Raw genomic sequence first — 21,512 nt, 5'->3', positions numbered from 1 at the left:
CTCTGCACTCACCTTCTTCTGGTGGGTCAGGCAGCTGGCTGGAGCACAACTCTGCAGAGAGCGAGGCCAAAGGATGCTAGGAAGGGCTTAGGTCATGCATGCACTCCTTGCTATTATTCTCACAAGCTGAACATGTTGGTTTCTTGTCAAAAGAGCCCTCAGGGAATATCTGCTGAGGTTCTACCACGGGCAAAGATGCTGTATCGGGTGTCAAGGGGCATAAAAACAGAAGGCAGCAAAGCACTGAGAATAAGACCATGATCCCTAGGATCAGACTTACGTGGGTCCAAATTCTGGCTGGCTACTCACTAGCTGTATGACTCTGAGCAAGTTACTTAACTTTTTTTTTTTTTTTTACTCTTCAGTTTCCTCATCTGCAAGCAGGGATAATAACAGCACCTACTTCATAGGGTTGTTTTGAGGAAAAAGATAACTGTGTTTAGCACAGTGGTCAGCAAAAGAAGTCACAATAAATAATGTGTGTACGTGTGTGTGTGTGTGTGTGTGTGTGTGTGTGTGTGTCCTCATCCATACAACACAAGGACTGGACAAGACATGTGGGCTCTCCACAAATGGGTTCTGCAGCACTTTCGTGGAAGCCAGAATCTGTTTCTGAGGATGAAGCTGCAAATTTCCTAAAGTCTAGAGCTGTCTAAAAAAACTCAGGGGACAGATAATGGCAAAAATAGAAAGAAAGAACCTAAATGTCCACCAACAGGGGAATAGTGCATCCATACCACGGGATTATCATGGAGCAGTAAGAAAACTGCAGTAAATCTACGTGTACTAAAACATCTCTAGGATGTACTTACTGCAAAGATAAAAAAGAATGTAAGATGCAGAAGGCACTTAATGTGATCTGTTTACATAAAAAAAAACACAGACTTTTGTACATACACGTATTGAAGTGGGTAAAAGATACCAACAAACTATTCCAGTAATTACTTCTAGAGAGATGGCTAGGATCAGAGTAAATAGTAGTTTTAGGCATATTTAGCTTTATCTGTCTTGTTTGAATTTTTACGTCATTAAAGAGCTACCAGTTTGCTTGTACAACTAAAAAGGACTTTATTAAAAAACAGAATCAGTGGGGCTGTTTCTACCAAGTTCCCCAGCTGGAGGGGTTCAAGAAGACCCCGGCAAGCACTTAACAGAAACACTACAATTTCACAGGACATTGGATGAGACTGGCTCTAACTTTCTACTCTTGCAAGCCCTGCACTTTCTACCAGTCCAGAAAAACAAAGGAATATTCCATAGGTGGCTGTGCTTTTGGCTGTTATCATTTAAGAGACACTTCCATGGGCCACTCATTTCTTTCCTGACCTTCTAAGACCCTCCAACTTTACAATACTACTCTTGGCTCCAATAATTGACCTGCTGTAGTCACCAGAGCATTTTCATTTCTGCAAAACTAGAACTGTAAAGGGTCAAAAGTCAAAGCCTTCACAGGACATCCTGAGAACCCATTCTAGAACCACTCTTGGCTTTAATTACAACAAAGGTCAAGGGTAGCTTCACTTAAGAAAAGCTGAAGGCCAGAGAGGAAGGTGGGAGCAGGCTCTCAGGGAGGTAAGGTTTGTGCCTGCACTTGGCCATCTTTTGACAGCCTTCCCTGCAAGGCCAGCCCACAGGCAGTTGGGAAACAGTTCTGCTGACTTGGGCCCTTAGAGGTACAGCAATTGTACAGTGTGTGGCCTCAGGGTCTCAGCTGTCCTTTCCCTGGCACACATGCACAGGCAGCAAGTTCATCTCGAGTCCCCACCTGTTCTCCAGCCACCTCCCTAGGGGATCGGGTGCTCCCCTCTGCTCCAGGGAGAGAACTGACTGGGGTCACTTGTCAGGAGGACTGCTCCGCTTTTCAGAGTGGGAAGCAAAGTATCCAAATGCTGCTGCAGCAGGGCTTGTGGGGACACACTGCTGTCCCCTTTGAATGGGAAGCACTCAACAGAAGTGCAAGAGTCCAGAGATTTCATGCTTAGTCATTTGCCTAAGTAAATGGGCTGTGTGACACTGGTCACTAGCCATCCGAGGCCTTAAACTGCAATGAACATAACCTAGAACATCTCTGCTTGCTCTGCACCAAATGTCACTATATCAACCCAAGTAGAAGTGCATGAAAGTGCTCACCCAAATCCTCAATGAGAAAAAGGCTGATGCACCTTCATACCTCTTCTCTAGCCTATGGGATCTATGTGTACCATATCTAAAGCCTTCACAATACTTTCCAAGGGTGATGTTATGCTATCACATGAATACACAATAGAAGTCTGGTTTTTTCAGTCTGGGAAAATATCACATGTATTGCCTGCCTATCATTACTTTTATTGAGACAGGAAATTTTGGAGTACTCTGTAGCCCTTAAAAATAAGGCTGTTCAGCCAGGCACAGTGACTCACACCTGTAATCCCAGTACTTTGAGAGGCCAAAGTACTGGCTTGAGCCCAGGAGTTCAAAACCAGCCTGGGCAACATAGTGAGACCCTGTCTCCACAAAAAAATAAAAAATTAGCTGGGTGTGGTGACACACACCTGCAGTCCCAGCTACTCAAGAGGCTGAGATGGGAGGATTGCTTGAGGCTGGGAGGTCAAGGCTGCAGTGAACCATGATCACGCCACCTCACTCCAGCCTGGGTGACAGAGTGAGACCCTTTTGTAAAAAAGAAAAGAAGCTCTTCTACTCTGTACTGAGATTCAGAAAGATCAGCAAGAAATATTGTTAGAGATTTTTTTAAAAGTGCAGAATGCATATGTTCCCATTTGTGTCTGTAGGTGGGTGAGGAGAATATATTAACCTGCATAGAGTACCTTTGGAGAGAAACACGAAGAAAACTGGTTAAAAGTGGTTGCCTCCAGGAGAGGAAACTGGGTGCCTGAGAAAGTCAGGAAGGGAGAGAGAGACTCAGGTTTCATATCCCACTCTTTCATATCTTTTTAATTCTATACTATGTTTCTTTTTTATTTAAAAATAAATAAATAAAATTCACCAGTAGTTCTAATGTCTCAAAAGAAGACACGATGTTATACAAAGACTAAAATCTAAAAATGTATACTGTCTCCACATCCCACTCCCTTTCTCTCTTCCAGCCCTCTTGAAATGATCCACCTTTCTCAACTTAGTTACATTTGAGCTTTAAGGTCAAAGACTCTTCACTCCACAAAAAGGCAGGCCAGGCACAATGACTCACACCTGTAATCCCAGCACTTTTGGGAGACCAACGCAGGAGGATTGCGTGAGATCAGGAATTCAAAACCAGCCTCAGTGACATAGCAAGACTTCATCTCTACAAAAAATTTAAAAACGTGGCGAGTGTGGTGGCACACGCCTGTAGTCTCAACTACGCAGGAGTACCTGTAGTCCCAGCTACTGAGGAGGCTGAGGCAGGAGGACAGCTTGAGCTCAGGAGTTTGAGATTACAGTGAACTATGATCACATCCCCACCCTCCAACCTGGGCAACAGAATGAGACCCTGTCTAAAAAAAGAAAAAAAAAATGCAACATACCATTACAAAAAGGGGTTGTGTCTAACATTAGACCTGCGTGCCTGTGCTGGACAAGGGTCCACAGAATGAACAAATGCTTACTTTTACATCTGTGCCCATGAACAGTGACTTTCAGGAAGTACCCACCTCACTGTACACATTTCAGGGGCTGAGTAGGAAAGGACACCAGGCCCAAATGCGACCACCAGTTAGAGCGAGGTCTAACTATCAGTTTAACAGGGAACAGGCTCCACAGATGAGCTGTTCCACCATGACCCATCCATTATTCTCATTCCTCCCCACCCGCCAGCTACCAGAACAAATGAAATCTACCAAAATAATACAAATGTGTGAAGATAAGAAAGGCCTAAAGATAGAATGAGTGTGACACATCTCACACTTTCCCTACTTCAATGGGGATAATTATTTTTCCCTAGTTATTTCGATGTACACAGTCTGGGGGGCTATTCATCTTGCTGAACATCTATGATTTCCTATAATAAACAATGCAACTGAATCCCAATTTTTCAAAATAACTGTGGATTCTCTAAGTTCATGAAAATAAAAACTTATCTAGCTCTTCCTCTATCATCTTTCTGTCCAGGCTCTGAGAGCAAAGCAAAAAATTACACTTTGGGGAGCCTACCTAGAATAAACAAATCTAAGATGTACATTAAAAAGATATGATGTCACATGGTCCTAAAGCCATCCTTTCTAAACTGACCATATCTTGGAAGGCACGTGAAAGCAAAGCATCTATGCAGGGCAAAATGCATGACGGTGAAATTGAGACAGAGATCCAAGCAGAGAGTTCACACGAGCATCTCCAAAAACCACAGAAATAGAGACATAGCCTCTAAACTCTAGGCACAGCCACTGGAAATGGGAGCACAATTAACTCCCTAAGACCTTCCCTTCTCAACCATCTCACATGCAACAGCCCCATCTGATTTTACCCAATATTGGACACTCATTTCTGGTACCTGACTGACAGTTAAGAACCCACGTTGCCCAGGACTCCAGTCATGCCATACTGATTCCGGGTTCTTTGCGGCTGAGGGTAGCAAGGGAAAAATCAATTCTCAATACTTCTAATTTTGTTTTGTGTTTCTTGAAAACCAAATGAGCAAAATTGTGTTTACCAATGAAAATCTGAAGGTCAAGGATTAAGTCCTTTTACTTTACTGGAAATCAGAGCTGCCTCATCCTACCAGGGACACCCTTTTCAATTATTAGAGCTCTGTAAGAAATGCCCCAAATTTACTCATTGATCAAATATGTATGGAGCACCTATGTGTTCCAAGCCCTACAGACCCAGATGCAAACAAAATAGACAAATATCTCTTGCATAGTAACTACTTGCTTGTTACTATTAATAGTAATGCAAAGGCAAAGGCAGCTGCAGCTCTTAATCAGTTCAATAAAATTTAAAAAAAAACAGAGAATGAGGGAAAAGCCACATTTAGGCAAATATTAACAACTGGTTGTTCAAGGTAAAAGTGTGCATGGGTGTTTGCTGTACTAATACTGCAACTTTTCTATAGGTTTGAAATTTTTTAAAATAAAAATACTAAGAGAAAAAGGTAGGGTTACAAGTATAAAATGTATTTCAAGCAGCCAAGTAGCTGGTAAGAGTTCATTACAGAAGAATTTCTGTTAATAAATGGAAGTTAGACAGTCATCACTTGACAACCTTGAATGAAATCATGGCTCTAGCAACTATGAGCAATGGATGCTACAACCATGAGAGGGGAGTCTGATGGGGGCTATAAAATGGAGACTCACACAGCCCTGCCCCCACTGGTCAATCACAGGCTGAAAGTGGAATGACCGGACGGACACCTGTGCCTTCTCATACCTGTGCCTTCAAGGCAATACAGTGGGATGTACACGGCATCACCTACAAAGTATTCCTGCCAAAACTGGGCCTAAATGGAACTCCCAGTTAGAGCTACACCTAACTATCAGTTTAACAGGGAATATGAGGGACAGAGAAACAAGTTAAACACCATGACTAGGAAGCAACAGACCACATCCAGAATGTGGGAAATTCTACAGGACAAGTTTCTTTAAAAAAGGAAATCATCATGGCCACCTAGGCAACACAGCAAGACCTTGTCTCTCCAAAAAATTTTTAAACATTTAGCCAGGCATGGTGGCGTGCACCTGTCCTAGCTAATCGGGAGGCTGGGGCAGGAGTATCACTTGAGCCTAGGAGTTCAAGGTTGCAGTGAGCTATGATCGTGCCACTGCACTCTAGCCTGAGCAACAGAGCAAGATCCTGTTTCTAAAAAAGAAGGAGGGAGGGAGGGACAGAGGGAGGGAAGGAAGGAAGGGAGGGAGGAAGAGAAGATCAATGGCATTGGGAAAATATAGGGGGGTGGTGATTGTTGCAGAATAAAAGAGAGACTATAGAAATATAACAACCAGGCCAGGCATGGTGGCTCACGCCTGTAATCCCAGCACTTTGGGAGGCCGAGACAGGAGGATCACCTGAGGTCAGGAGTTCAAGACCAGCTTGGCCAGCATGGCAAAACCTTGTCTCTACTAAAAATACAAAAATTAGCCAGGTGTGGTGGCGTGCGCCTGTAGTTTCAGCTACTTGGGAGGCTGAGGTGGGAGAATTGCTTGAACCTGGGTGGCGGAGACTCAGTGAGCCGAGATCACACCACTGCATTATAGGCTGGGCAAGAGAGTGAGACTCCACCAAAAAAAAAAAAAAAAAGAAAGAAAGAAAGAACGAAAGAACAAAAGAACAAACGAACGAACAAACAAACGAAAAAAAGGAAGGAAGGAAAGAAAGAAGGAAGGAAGGAAGGAAGGAAATGGCTAAATACAATATATGGATCTTGATTTGTTCTGTTTACAATCCACCTATAAAACACATTTTTGAGACAATGGAAGTAACTCAATATGACCTGGATATCAGATGACATTAAGGAATTATTAATTTTGATATGCATCCTAATGTCATGATGGTTAACAAACAAAAACAGTCCTTATCAATTAATAAAAATGATCTCCAGCAGCAGCAGGAAAGGTATGAGGAAGGGAATCAATTGCATTATTTATTATTTATATATCGTCAAGCTTTTCTACTCATCCTTGGCCTCATATAGGATAAAGCGTGTTCACATCCATAGGTATATCTTCTTGAGACTAAATAACTGTGTGCCCTTATATATGTCTGACATAGTACTTCCCTGTCTTTTTCAAGACATGAAGCAATTAAAAATAACACATAAATGGGTGGACAGATGAGACTTCTCATGGCCACAGGTGACCAGCCTAGGGGCCTTGGCTAGGTCTACCCCACAGGCAGGGAGTGCCCACATCATGGCATACTGGCACCCACGGTGCAGCACATGGCACACCAGCTGGGCAGCTCCAGCTAACCTTCCCTCTGTGACACCTTTCTGGGAAATTGACTTCTATGGGGATGGACAGCCTATAACAGAGCCGGTTTAAAAGGACAGAACGTATGTTTGCAACTGTGCTTACAGATCTAGGAGCCCTCTGGCTCCATGAGTTTTTGCTTTTCACACTTTTTAGCCTAATAGGAATCAACTACTTGCCGCTAAAGGGAAGCAAAAAGATTCTGGTATGGCAATGACATAAAGGGAGAGGACAGAAGCCCTTTAGTATTCTTGGAACATCTATGCCATTAAAAAAGAGAGAGAGAGAAAGAGAGAAGGAGGAGGGAAGGGGGATAACCTCGGGACCAGCACACAGCAGTTCTACCGCCATCTTGATGTCCTTGATGCGTGCAGATGGTGTGGAAGTGGCTGGCACCAGAACAGCCCATGAGAAGGAATGAGCAGCCAATGGATATTTATGTGAGGAGAGTGAGATGGACAAGGTAAAATTGTCAGGAGGAGTTGTTAGAAAGTAAAATATATTGTGACAATTCCACTCCTGCCGTTCATCAGTAAACTGACAGATCATTTAGTGTCAATTAGGAGTGATAGATGGACAAGTCCCCATGATCCTGGGCCAAAATTAATGGCTGGGAGGGAGAGGGTGATTGAAAATGACGGCTGACATTGAGAGCAAAGTCCTGAAAGTCCCTGAGGGGCCATTACTTGCCTCATTCCCTTGCAGATCAATGCAGGGACAAACCCAAAAACAGAAACTTTGAGACAAAACTTAATCAAACTACCTTTCCTTCCTCTCTTTACCAAGTTGGCTTTCTCTCTTCAGCTCTATTCCCCATGGCGAAGTCAGTGACCCACCATAAGTGTCCTACCTCGGGCAACTTCAGAGCTAAGGACAGCTCCAAGATGGAATCTCTGGCATAGCTATGACTCTGACGCCAAGGGGAAGGGACTGGTAGTGATCCCAGGCCCCAGGCAATTCCTGAACTTGGCCCTTTCTGTGGCTCAGGGATGAGCAATGGAGCCCTGGCACCCAACATATCTAGCCAGTGAGGTGGCTGACACATGTTCTGTTCTCTATCCTGGGCAGTGTTATGCAAATAAAGCCAAGGTATCCCAGAAACTCATATTCCTTAGCTATGAGCTCCTCAGTCAGATTCATAAACAGCCCTTCTACTTCTCACTGGTGACACTTTCCTCCTACCTTCTTTGCACAGGGATACCTAGCTTATTGAACAGAATCTACCCAACAGAGTTGGTGTAACGCACATATAAGGTGCTGCCACGGACTGAATATTTGTGTCTCCCCAAAATTCTTATGTTGAAATCCTAATTCCCAATGGGACGGTGGTTGGAGGTGGGACTTTCAGAGCTGATTAGGTTTAGATGAGATTATGAGGGTGGAGCCCTCATGATGGGGACAAGGAAGAGACATAAAATCTCACTCCTTACATGCACATACCAAGAAAAGACACTTAAGGACGTAACTAGGAAAATGGTCCTCACCAAGAACCCAACCACAATGGCACCCTGATCTCAGATTTCCAGCCTCCAGAATCATGAGAAATAAAGGTTTGTTGTTTAAACCTCCCCATATACGGTAACTTGTTATAGCAGCCAAATTAAGACAAGTATCTAGCACAATGCCATTGTTATTATCACCCAAAAAGAATTTAAGGTGAATACGCTATTTTCCGGGGTCAATTCTCTGCTGTAACTAGACTGACAATAAAGTTACTATCACTCTCACAACACCAGATCTTAAACCAAAATGCCTTCTTCATGATCCTGTTCTGACCATCAAACTTCACCCAGCTTGACTCCTATCTCCGCTATAAGACACTCCCTGACCATAATGATTACTCTCTCTTCTGATATCCCATCACCAGTGTTACTCATTCATTTGTTCCTCACTTACTATGTGCACCTTCTGCCAATATGCTCCTTTTGCCATTCCTGATTTTTGTGGATGAAAATGTCTCCTAAATTAGAATTTGAGCTCTTGCGGGACAGGAAGTATATCTTCCACTCTGGTACTCACTAGAGTATCCAGCAAACGGTAGGAGCTCATGTTTCCAACCTTAATGAGGTAGGTCCTCAAAGCTCGAAAGTTGCCTCTCTTACCCCTCATCAGCCTCTTTTTCTGTTTTAAATCTGCTCTACTTGACTTCAAGATGCCACTCTCCTTTGCCTCAACAATCTCAACAGTCAGTCTGTCTTCCCACTTTGAAAAATGGAAAAAAAAAGAAGCCAAACCAAAAGGAAATTCTCTAAAGTCCCCATTCCCCTCAACCCTCCTCAATAACTTACCCAGCCTTTCCAAGCTCCGTCTGTTTTGGAGGAAAACTATCCGCCCTACTTCCTCCTGTCCAAGGTCAATCAATCTCTCCTGGAAGGTCTTATCCTATCCCTCCAGTATCCTGCTACATCAGTTAACCCCCTACTTCATTTCTAGTTACTCTTTCCTCGAATATTGCAGACATGATTCTTACTCTAGACTCTTCTTCCAAATACTGTTCCATCCCTTTCCTTTTTTCATAGTATCCTATATTACTGGCCACTTCCTCATGTCCCGCTTCCTCTTCAGTCTACTGCAATCTGGCTTGGGCTCCAATGCAAATGACTGTAACCACTTTCTCAAAGGCCCCTTGTAACCTCCAAACAGCCAAATCCAAGGATCTGTCCTTGTCTTCTCCTACTTTTGTAGATGACTCAAAGTGCATCTCTTTTTTGACCTCACTTTTAGACTCTTGAGCTGTGGAAATTACCCACATGTCCCACCATCAGCTCCTAAATCAGGTCTCTCCTGCCTTCCCTCTCTTATAGCACCATGACCCAACCAGACACCTAAGTGGGGCTCCTTGCAGTGACCTTCAACTCCTCCCTCTGCCGCACATCCAACCACTGGTATTTCTATTAACTCTACCTCCAAAATGTCTCCACATCATCTTTCCTTTCCATCCTCACAACATGGCCCTGGTTTAGGCTCTTATCCCAACAGGTCTTCCAGCCTTTCAGCTCTCCACCTTCCACACTGAAAGTAAAGTGACCGTTTAAAAATACTGATCTGATCATTCATATGTTCAATAAATAGTCACCGAGTGCTTATTATGGACTAGGCACTGTGCAGGAGACTGGGGGTATGTAAATAAGAGAGTGTGTCTCCTCTCATAGAGCTTACATTGCAGCAGATAGAAAAAGAGAATATGTATGCATGCATGTGGATATGTCAGGTGGCAGTAAATAAAGCAGGCAATGGGGACCACAGAGCGATGAGGGGTGCTACTTTATGTAAAGTGAGGTAAGGTAGGACCTTGTAAGCCATGGTAAGGACTTTGGGTTTTACTTTGACTGGTTGGCATGCTACTGCAGGGTTCTGAGTATACAAGTAAAAGGTTTGCACTGATGTTTTAAAAGAGTCACTCTGGTTATGCAGAGATAACACAGAGGGAGCCTCGTCAGGAAGTTCTCACTTAAGCCAGTGCAAGAAATGATGGTGGCTGCAGCCAGGTGCTGGCAGTTCAGACAACAGATGTATTTCAACAGTAGACCTAACAGGGTTTGCTGACAGACTGAATAGGGTGATATAAAGAGAGGAGGCCAGGATAATTCCAAAGTTTACAATCTGAGCAATTAGGAAGATAAGAGTCACCACTTACCGAGATCTAGGGATGACTTTGGAGGCACGATTAGGGGAGGGGGTAGAAGGGGTTGAAATTAGAAGACTAATTTGGATGTGTCAGGTTTGTGTTGCATATTCCAGTGGAAAACATCAAGCAGGCAAATGGCTGTCCAGGAGGAGAACTGGGCTGGAAATATAAACATAAATTCTGGAGTCATCACTGCGTAGACGATAGTCAAACCTGAGACTGGGTTGAGATCATGCAGAAATTGAGTGTTGACAGAGAAGAGAGAAGGTTAGAGGAAGAGCCCTGGGAACTCCAACATTTCGAGGGGTCAGAACCAGGCCACAGACTGAAAAGCCAAGCAAGTGAATACCTCAGAAAGTAACAGGTGACAAGGAAAAGCTTCTTTCTCCAAGAGGAAATGGATTTGACCTGGAAAAATCTTTAATATTTTCACTGAGGAATGAATACTTGTAATAATCTTTTGTTCTCTAAGAAGCAGACAGGATTTGTCTTATTTTCTTATTTCAAAATAAATTCCAGATATGACAAGTACTAAAATCCCCTAATAATTTAGGAAAACAAAGCTCCTCCATAAGATTCACATTAGTAGATGAGACCTGCATTTCTGCGTCACCTTCTTGTTTTCGCTTAACACTAAAAATGATTGTTATGGTCTATAAGTAAAACAGCATGCTACATAATAGCCTAGGAATAGAGACACCACTGGCACAGAATAATGCATCCAAAAGCAGACTCGGGTAAGTACAAAGATTTAGAATACGATAAAGGTGGCTTCTCAAATCACTAGAGAAAGATGGATTTTTAAATAAGTGGTGCTGGGACAATAGCCATTTAGAAAAAAGTAAAACCATACACCAAAATAAATTCCACGTGGATCAGCAATCTCAATTTTTAAAATGAAAGGGTGTGGCTGTATTCCAATAAAACTTTATAAAAATAGGCAGCTGGCCTGTGGGCCATAGTTCACTGACACCTAGGATATAGAAACAAAGGAGGAGAAATATAAAAACTTATATATACATATATAATTTATATATGTATATTATATAAATTATATAATTTTTATGTATGTATATATAATTATATATATATACACATATGTTTACTTTTCCAAAAAGAAGTATAGGAAAGATAAACCAGAAACTAATAAAGAAACTACCTATATGGGATGGACGGGAATGAGGTGGAGGGGATGATAAGGATGGGAGTGAGACATCACTGAATATATCTTTCTATACAATTTTAACTATTGATTGGTGTAAATGTTCTACATATTCAAAAGTAAATTGAATAAAAAGGATTTTTAAAAACCTTAAAATTGAACACAGACAGAAACAAGTGAATGTAATTGTGTATTAAATTGATATCTTAACCTGTATGAGAAATAATTCAAATAACTTCTGAAAACAGTATCCTGAACCTTAGTGTGATATATTCTAAGGACAAAAAGAACCACAAAGAAATCTTGAGTTTTACTTAGGAAGTTTGTTTTTGATAATGACATTAGTATAGTAACTGTAAAACTACTTTATGTGTGTTACAGGATAGAGCGTATTTTTAAAAATGTTTCCTAGTTCTACCTACTAAAAGAGCCTAGAAGCAAAGATATCCAATAGCAATGGGCAGTGTGTATATAGACCGTGAATTCTATAACTATTCTCCACCAAAAGGACCCAGGAGTCCTTGGAGAAGTAGCTGACTCCTGGACTAAACATGGAAAATACAAATTTATTCTGGAATATCTTGCTGCGTTGAAAAGCAAGCATGTACTCTAATACTAATAAAGCACAAAAGCATAAGAGCCATCTCAAAGTTCTCCCTGGCCAAACATGGGACAATCTGAGCACTAATAATCATTAGTATTATAGAAAAAAAAACGGTGATGATGGAAATGAATTATAACACAATGAACAATACAAATCCATGAGTCCAGCTGGGTGCAATAGTTCATGGCTATAATCTCAGCACTTGGGGAGGCCAAAGTAGGACGATTGCCAGGAGTTTGAGACCAGCCTCAGCAACACAGTGAGACCACAGCTCTACAAAAATAAGAATTTAAAAAAATTAGCCAGGCATTGTGGTGCATGCCTGCAGTCCTAGCTACTGGGGAGGCTGAAGCAGGAGAATCACTTGAGCCCAGGAGTCTGGGTTACAGTGAACTATGATTGCACCACTGCACTCCAGCCTGGGCAACAGAGAAAGATCCTGTCTCAAATAAAATAAAATAAAATAAAATAAAATAAAAAATAAAAAAAGTACAAAAATAGGCACAGAGGCCAATGGAATAGAACAGAAAATCTAGAACTAGAACAGCATACCTTCAACCAACCAATCTGTGGCAAAGTCAACAAAAATAAGCAACAGGGAAAGGACATCCTATTCAATAAATGGTGCTGGGAAAACTAGCTAACCATATGTAAAAGAATGAAACTGGACCCCTTCCTATCACTATATAAGAAAAATTAACTCAAGATGGATCAACGACTTAAATGTAAGATCTCGAACTATAAAAATCCTAGAAGAAAGCCTAGGAAATATCCTTCTGGATGTCAGCTTTGGCAAAGAATTTATAACCAAGTCCTCAAAAGCAACTGTGACAAAAGGAAAAATTGACAAGTGGGATCTAATTAAATTAACAAGCTTCTGCACAGCAAGAGAAACTATCAACAGGGTAAACAAATAACCTAAGAATGGGAGAAAATTTTTGCAAACTATGCATCTGACAAAGGACTAATATCCAGAATCTATAAGGAAGTTAAACAAATCAACAAGAAAAAAATAACCCCATTAAAAAGTGGGCAAAGGCCATGAACAGACACTTCTCAAAAGAAGACATACAAGCAGCCAACAAACATATGAATAAATGCTTAACATCACTATCAGAGAAATGCAAATTGAAGCCACAATGAGATACCATCTCACACCTGTCAGAATGGCTATTGTTAAAAAGTCAAAAAATAACAGATGTTGGTGAGGCTTCTGAAAAAAAGGAATGCTTACACACTGTTGGTGGGAATGTAAATTAGTTTAGCCACTGTGGAAAGCAGTTTGGAGATTTCTCAAAGAACTGAAAATAGAACTACCATTTGACCCAGCAATCCCATCACTGGGTGGTATATACATACCCAAAGGAAAATAAATCATTCTATCAAAAAGACACTTGCAAACGTATATTCATCGTAGCACTGTTCACAAGAGGAAAGACATGGAATCAAACTAGGTGTCCATCAACGGTGGACTGGATAAAGAAAATGTGATATATATATACCATAGAATACTATGCAACCATTTAAAAGAATGAAATCAAATCCTTTGCAGCAATATGGATATAGCTGGAGGTCATTATCCTAAGCAAACAAATGCAGAAACAGAAAACCAAATATTAGAGGTCTCACTTATAAGTAGGAGCTAAATCCTGGGCACATATAGACATAGAGGAGGGAACAACAGACAATGGGGACTCCAAAAGGGGTTGCGGGCAAGGACTGAAAAGCTTCCTATTGGGTACTGTGTTCACTGTCTGAGTGACAGGATCAATAGAAGCTCAAACCTCAGCATCATGCAACATACCCCTGTAACAAACCTGCGCATGTATCTCCTGAATCTAAAATAAAACAGATTTTTTTAAAATCCATGAGTCCATGATTTTAAAGACAGAAGGCAATAGAAAAAGAAAAAGGAGAGAGCGTAAATTCTTCTTTATAGGAAAACTCCAAGCAATTAATATAGAATGGTAGAATTAGAGAGTTAAAATTTTGCAATCCCTGATATAATAACTGATTCAGGCAAGGATCCATTAATGGACGCTAAAACCAGGTGAAAGACTGTGGGTGAACAGGATTCAAAGCGGTACCCCAATTACTAATTATTTATGAAGGAAAAAAAGAACCTTTGCAATGGAGAGATCTAGTGGTCACCACCTAGACCAAGTGATAAAACTTTGTAATGCCAACCAAGGGATCAGCTGATGTCACATGCCTCCTAATTTGATAAGCTAAGGACACATGATCACCTGTTCTGGTCAACAACCTTTAACTTGAATCTTATCATGAAGAATCAGTTAGAGAAACCCAGAATGTGAGACATTCTACAACACAACTGGCCTGGATTCCTCAAAATAGTCAATGTCTTGGTGGGGAATGGGGAAAGGTGAGGACTAGTTTACATCAAGAGAGACTAAAAAGACAACTACGAAACACAATATTTGAGCTGATTGGATCCTGGAGTTATAAAAGACATCTGGGGGAACAAAGGGGAATATTCAAATATAAACTATATATTAAATATTATTAAACCACTATGAAATGTCTTAGGTATGAGTGACTGAGTGATACTGTGATACTGTAGAGAATGTCATGAATCTTTTTTTTTTTTTTTTTGAGACAGTCTCACTCTGTTGCCCAGGCTGGAGCGCAGTGGCACAATCTCGGCTCACTGCAAGCTCCGCTTCCCGGGTTCACACCATTCTCCTGCCTCAGCCTCCCGAGTAGCTGGGACTACAGGCACCTGCCACCACACCTAGCTAATTTTTTGCATTTTTAGTAGAGACGGGGTTTCACTGTGTTAGCCAGGATGGTCTCGATCTCCTGACCTCGTGATCCACCCGCCTCGGCCTCCCAAAGTGCTGGGATTACAGGTGTGAGCCACTGTGCCCGGCCGAGAATGTCATTAATCTTGAGAGATGCATGCTAAAGTATTTAGGGGTGAAATGTCATGACACCTACAACTTATTTTCAGGTTTGGGAAAAAAAGTGTGTGTGTGGGGGGGGTGTTGGGGAAGGGGGAGGGAGAAAAAAGTGGGAGGAGAGGGTGGAAAAAATTGGAAGTAAATATTTTTAATAATGGTATTTTGTTTTTTTTTAACTTTTAAGTTCAGGTGTACATGTGCAGGTTTGTTATACAGGTAAACTTGTGTCACAGGGGTTTGTTGTACAAATTATTTCATCACCCTGACATTAAGCCTAGTACCCAATAGTTATTTTTCCTGATCCTTTCCGACCTCCCACCCTCCACCTTTCAAAAGGCCCCAATGTGTGTTGTTCTCCTCTATGTGTCCATGGGTTCTCATCATTTAGCTTCCACTTACAAGTGAGAACATACAGTGTTTGGTTTTCTGTTCCTACATTAGTTTGCTAAGGATAGTGGCCTGCAGCTCCATCCATGTTCCTGCAAAGGACATGATCTTGTTCTTTTTTTTGGCTACATACTATTCCATGGTGTATATGTACAACATTTTCTTTACCCAGTCTACCATTGATGAGCATTAAGGTTGATTCCATGTCTTTGCTATTGCAAATAGTGCTGCAATGAACATACACATACATGTATCTTCATAATAAAATGATATATTATTTTGGGTATATACCCAGTAATGGGATTGCTGGGTGAAATGGTATTTCTGTCTCTAGGTCTTTGAAGAATCACCACACTGTCTTCCACAATGACTGAACTAATTTACACTCACGCTAACACTGTATAATCGTTCCTTTTTCTCCGCAACCTCACCAGCATCTGTTATTTTTTGACTTTTTTTTTTTTTGAGTTTCACTCTTGTTGCCCAGGCTGGAGTGCAATGGCACAATCTCAGCTCACTGCAACCTCTGCCTCCCAGGTTCAAGCAATTCTACTGCCTCGGTCTCCTGAGTAGCTGGGATTACAGACATGTGCCACCATGCCCCACTAATTTCGTATTTTTAGTAGAGATGGGGATTCTCCATGTCGGTCAGGCTGGTCTCAAACTCCCGACCTCAGGTGATTCACCCACCTTGGCCTCCCAAAGTGCTGGGATTACAGGCGTGAGCCACCACACCTGGCCATATTTTTTGACTTTTTAATAACTGCCATTCTGACTGGTGCAAGATGGTATCTCATTGTGGTTTTGATTTGCATTTCTCTAATGATCAGTGATGTTGAGCTTGTTGGCTGCATGTATGTCTTTCTTTTACAAAGTGTTTGTTTATCCTTTGCCCATTTTTTAATGGGATTTTTTTTCTTGTAAATTTAAGTTCTTTATAGATGCTAGATACTACACTTTTGTCAGATGCATAGTTTGCAAAAGTTTTCTCCCATTCTCTAGGTTGTCTGCTCACTCTGTTGACAGTTTCCTTTGCTGTGCAGAAGTGCTTTACTTTAATTAGATCCCATTTGTCAATTTTTGCTTTTGTTACGATTGCTTTTGGTGTCTTCATCATGAAATCTTTGCCCAATCCTATGTCCAGAATGGTATTGCCTAGGTTGTCTTCCAGAGTTTTTATATTTTTGGGTTTTACATTTAAGTCTTTTATCCATATTGAGTTAATTTTTGTACATAGTGCAAAGAAAGGGTCCAGTTTCAATCTTCTGCATATGACTAGCCAGTTATCTCAACACCATTTATTGAATAAGGAATCCTTCCCCCATTGCTTGTTTTTGTCAGGTTTGAAGATAGTTGCAGGTATATGGTCTTATTTCTGGGTTCTCTATTCTGTTCTATTGGTCTATGTGTCTCTTTTTGTACCAGTACCATGCCGTTTTGGTTACTGTAGCCCTGTAGTATAGTTTGAAGTTGGGTAGTGTGATGACTCCAGGTTTTTTTGTTTTTGTTTTAGTTTGCTTAGGATTGCCTTGGCTATTTGGGCACTTTTTTGTTCCATATAAATTTTAAAATAGTTTTTTCTAGTTCTGTGAAGAATGTCAATGGTAGTTTAATAGAAATAGCATTGAATCTATAAGTTGCTTTTGCCTGTATGGTCATTTTAACAATATTGAGTCTTCATGAATGGACTCAATATTGAGTCCATGAAAATGGACTATTCCTCCATTTGTTTGTATCATCTCTGACTTCTTTGAAAAGTGTTTTGTAGTTCTCCTCATAGAGATCTTTCAAGATATGCCATTTTGAAGGCAACAACTGCTCAAGGAAATTCTAAACTAGAATAATGACTATTCTTTGAGAAACTATTCCCGTGTATATCTTAAGTAGTTAAATTCGATCACTGGCCATCCCACTGGTATATATATTTTTTTATCTTTCATCTAAGACTTGGTGCAAGAGATTAAGGAATGAAATGATTTGTAATCCAGTCTTTAGAACTGGACTCTGAACTAAAATAAAAGACATTAAGCACTTGCTCCTTCTGACTTACAGGCATCTATGACTCCACTTATTTCATCCATAAAATGAGACCAAAGGTAAAGGCTAGCAAAATGTCTCAGTCTTATCATATTCTCTGTCAGGCTGGCCTAGAATAACTATATTTAAGCAATGAATCAAACTTCAAGAATCACAAAGACTAACTATAATCAAAGCCTGTTTAAAGCATCTGGAAGGTGCTGACAGCTACAGAGGCTAACAAATGTGGCTGAAGGTGACAGCCAGCACCATCCTACTATAGATGCCATTTACAGGACACGTGTTACCTAACACTTTGTTTTAGAACCATAAAACTCAGAGAGACCTGCCTTATTACTTTACTCCTTATACACTGTTGTTATTCATAACTTAATTGCAGCAACAAGCTATGTACTAGCTTTATGCTGAGTACTCTTCCTATGTGTTCAAGACTCAGAACAATTCTTTGCAATAGGCATTATTATTGCCACTTTACAGGGTTAAGTAACTTCCCCAGGTTTACATAGCCAGTTAAATGCTGAAATCTGAATTCAAACCCTGGTATGTCTGAATCAGATACCCATGGTTTTAATCTTACTGTGACGTTGCTTCCTGTAAGTAGAACAAGAGATGACTTAATTACCACACCTTAGCATGAAAATTCTGCCAGTTTAAGCATGGAAGAAATGCGAGAGAGTATGTCGTAGGAAGAAGTCTGAGGAATACTTTCTCCTTATTTAAAACAAGGTAATTCTGAAACCATCCCTGAGATGTGGATGCTTATCCTGGATGGCCGAAGATCTCGCAGAGATTTCTGTTCTAGGTCATGTGCATTCCCAGATGCTGGCAGAAATCCAAGGGGATATCAATCATTGATTATGTCTAATTCAAACTTGTCCAACTTGCCTTATTTTGTTGTTGTTCTGCTTTGTTTTATTTTAGGCTTTTAGCAGCCTGAACCCGTAGTTTTTAGTTTCTGTCTCTAGTGATAAGCAGAAAAGAGGAATGAAGAAGGGGTTTTACTGGCCCAACCAGAAACAGAAACTAAGAATCTGTGACTGTATTCTCTCTCTTGAACACCCCTGGCTAATTCTTAACATCATAAGGTTTAAAAAATACTTCTGATACTACAGCTTTGGAAAGCTGACATTCCTATGCTTAAGGCTTTAATGTAGTTCACAATTAAAGAAGATTCTTCATAATCAAAATAACCATTGCTTTTCTTGATCTGGAATTACTTCTCCCAAACCGACCCTTCATATGAAGCATTTATGGCACCATAAAGATCCCAAAGCTCCTGCAACTCACAAACATCACCACCTGCCAGAATGCCTGTGAGAAGAATATGGTCAAAGCCTATCTATGAGGACAGAATGGGGATAAGAAACAGTCATCATCATCACGATAATAGCCAACATCTACAAGTGCTTCCTAAATGCGTCTCTCTTCTAAATATTTTACACCTACGAATTCATGTAATCCTCACAATGATCCTTTCAAGTAAGAACTATTTTTAACCCCATTGTAGAGATACAGAAATGGAGACCAGAGATATTAAATTACTTGCTTGGGGTCTCTGAGATAATAAATGGCACAGTTAGGATTCAAAGTCAGGCAGCTGGCTCCAGTACCTGCGGCTGTCACCACACTCTGCCGCCCCTCAATATGGAACCACAGGGATCAGCATCTAGTCTAAGCTGTGGAAAGGCTGGGAGGGCTAAACACAACAGCAACATTCCTGTTACGTATGTAATTTCCTTCAGTCTTTGAATCACCCTGTAGGGATCATCAATGTGTCCATCCAGGTGCTCAGCCATGGTAAACACCTTACCCAACATCATCCAGCTCAGAGAGAATGGCATCTGCCATCTACAGCCCCACACTGAACCCTATGCAGTTTATAAAGTGCTGCCACATGCACTGTGACATCAGGTTTCCCAGCCTTCCCAGGAGCTCTGGAGAGGCTGATGAGATAATGTCAGATGGTTATGGTATAAATATTCATGCCAGCTTACAGTAAACACAAGATACCAACTAGGCAGGGTGATGGGACATCTGTATTGTTCCCCTTTATGAATGATGACTGATATATGTCAGGGGAGGACATGCCGCACAGTTCATCAGCAGTTACCAACAGGCAATTCCATTATGTTTTGGAAATTAAGAAGAACACAGAATGCTACAACATGGATAAACTTTGAAAACATTATGACAAGTGAGAGAAGCCAGCCATAAAGGACCACATAATGTAGATTCTATTTACATAAAATGTCCAGAATATGCAAATCAGAGAGAGAGAAAGTTGACTGGTAACCACCTAGATCTAGAGAGGTTGGGGGGACATGGGAAGTGGCTGCTAATAGATACAGGGTTTCTTTTGGTGGGGAGGTGATGAAAATGTTGTAAAATTGATTGTGTTAATGGTTGCACAACTCTGTGAATATATTAAGAATGATTAAATTGTGCATTTTAAGTGGGTGAGTTGTATGGTATATAAATTTTTTCTCAATAAAGCTATTGTAAAAAATAAAACAACACAGGAGCAAAGTCCCCCCAACCGTGTGCACCCCCACCCATACTCTTATGAGCTGCTGGTACTCACTTCGAAGCCTTCACGGAATCACCTGCCCAGCCTCCCTGTCGGCAGCGAGGTAATTTAGGAGAGGAAGTCTACAAGGAAAGAGAAGTCAAAAGAACACATTCACTCAACATTTGCATTTATTTTATTTTTTATTTTCTATTTTTTGAGATGAAATCTCACTGTCACCCAGGCTGGAGTGCAGTGGCGCGACCTCAGCTCACTGGAACCTCCGCCTCCTGGGTTCAAGCGATTCTCCTGCCTTAGCCTCCTGAGTAGCTGGGATTATAGGCGCCCACCACCGCGCACAGCTAATTTTTGTATTTTTAGTAGAGACAGGGTTTCACCATGTTGGCCAGGCTGGTCTCAAACTCCTGACCTCAAGTGATCCGCCCACCTGGGCCTCCCAAAGTGCTGGGATTACAGGCGTGAGCCACTGCGCCCAACCAACATTTGTGTTTAAACACCACAATGGCTGAGGGTAAGGTCACCTACACCAATCAATATTCAGCCTACCTTTTGAATAAAAATACAGTAACCTTTCTAATTTACTATGAAAATCTGGGTTCCTTCATACCCTCCCGGTGAGTCATAAATTGGCACCATGTTTCTGGAGGGCTATTTGGTAAAGTTTATTGAAAGCCTTAAAAATGCTCATACTTTTTAACCTAGCAATTCTAATCCCAGAAATTGATCCCAAGGGAAAAATCAGAGAGGAATATAATGTTATTTTTGAGTAGTGAATAGCTAGAAACAACCAAAATTGCTAGCAATAAGGAATTAAGTAAATGGTAAAATACACATGAAAATACTATGCAAATAACAAAAAGCCATGTTATAACAAAACCCAATGATATAAGAAAGTTTGATACATTTTAAGTTTCAAAAACATGTAACCAAACAGTACGTATATGCTTTTGATGCATTTTTTGAAATGATTATCAACATATACTATTTAGTGTTAATGAGTTATATGTACATGACTGACAGGGGACTCCATTATAGGCAATTTTAATTTTCCTTTCCTCTTCCGCTTTTTATAAACCGAAAAGTAATAAAATAAAGATATAAGAGAGAGACTTGCTTAGAAGACATAAACTAAATTGGTGGGTGGATTAAAAATCTACTCAAGAGGCCCACACCAACCCCTGCCACTGCTGCCAGTGACCGAGTACAGTGTCTAAGAGGCTTGGGGATTGACTTGCCTCCAACCCCCACCACCACTAGCACCCATGTATGCCATCTAGGGGCCTGAGGATAGGCTGACCCCACCCACCACCACCACTGCCAGCACACACATGACCCAGGGGCACAGGATGGATCCACCCTGCCCACCAC

The 21,512-nt window shown here is 41.1% G+C and overlaps 1 protein-coding gene across 4 annotated transcripts in view; it reads right to left on the bottom strand.

Moving 5' to 3' along the window:
- The window catches only part of IFT43 (intraflagellar transport 43), a 97,976-nt gene that overhangs the window by 41,093 nt on the left and 35,371 nt on the right, over positions 1-21,512 (bottom strand). For all 4 annotated transcript variants that reach the window (XM_055097308.2, XM_003824194.5, XM_034937886.3 and 1 more), the window contains one exon: positions 20,199-20,266. In XM_055097308.2, the coding sequence (XP_054953283.1) occupies positions 20,199-20,266 (68 nt within the window). The remainder of the gene's footprint in view (positions 1-20,198; positions 20,267-21,512) is intronic.

This window comes from Pan paniscus, chromosome 15, assembly GCF_029289425.2.
Source record: "Pan paniscus chromosome 15, NHGRI_mPanPan1-v2.0_pri, whole genome shotgun sequence".
NCBI lineage: Eukaryota > Metazoa > Chordata > Mammalia > Primates > Hominidae > Pan > Pan paniscus.
This window is presented reverse-complemented; position numbering and strand designations above follow the sequence as displayed.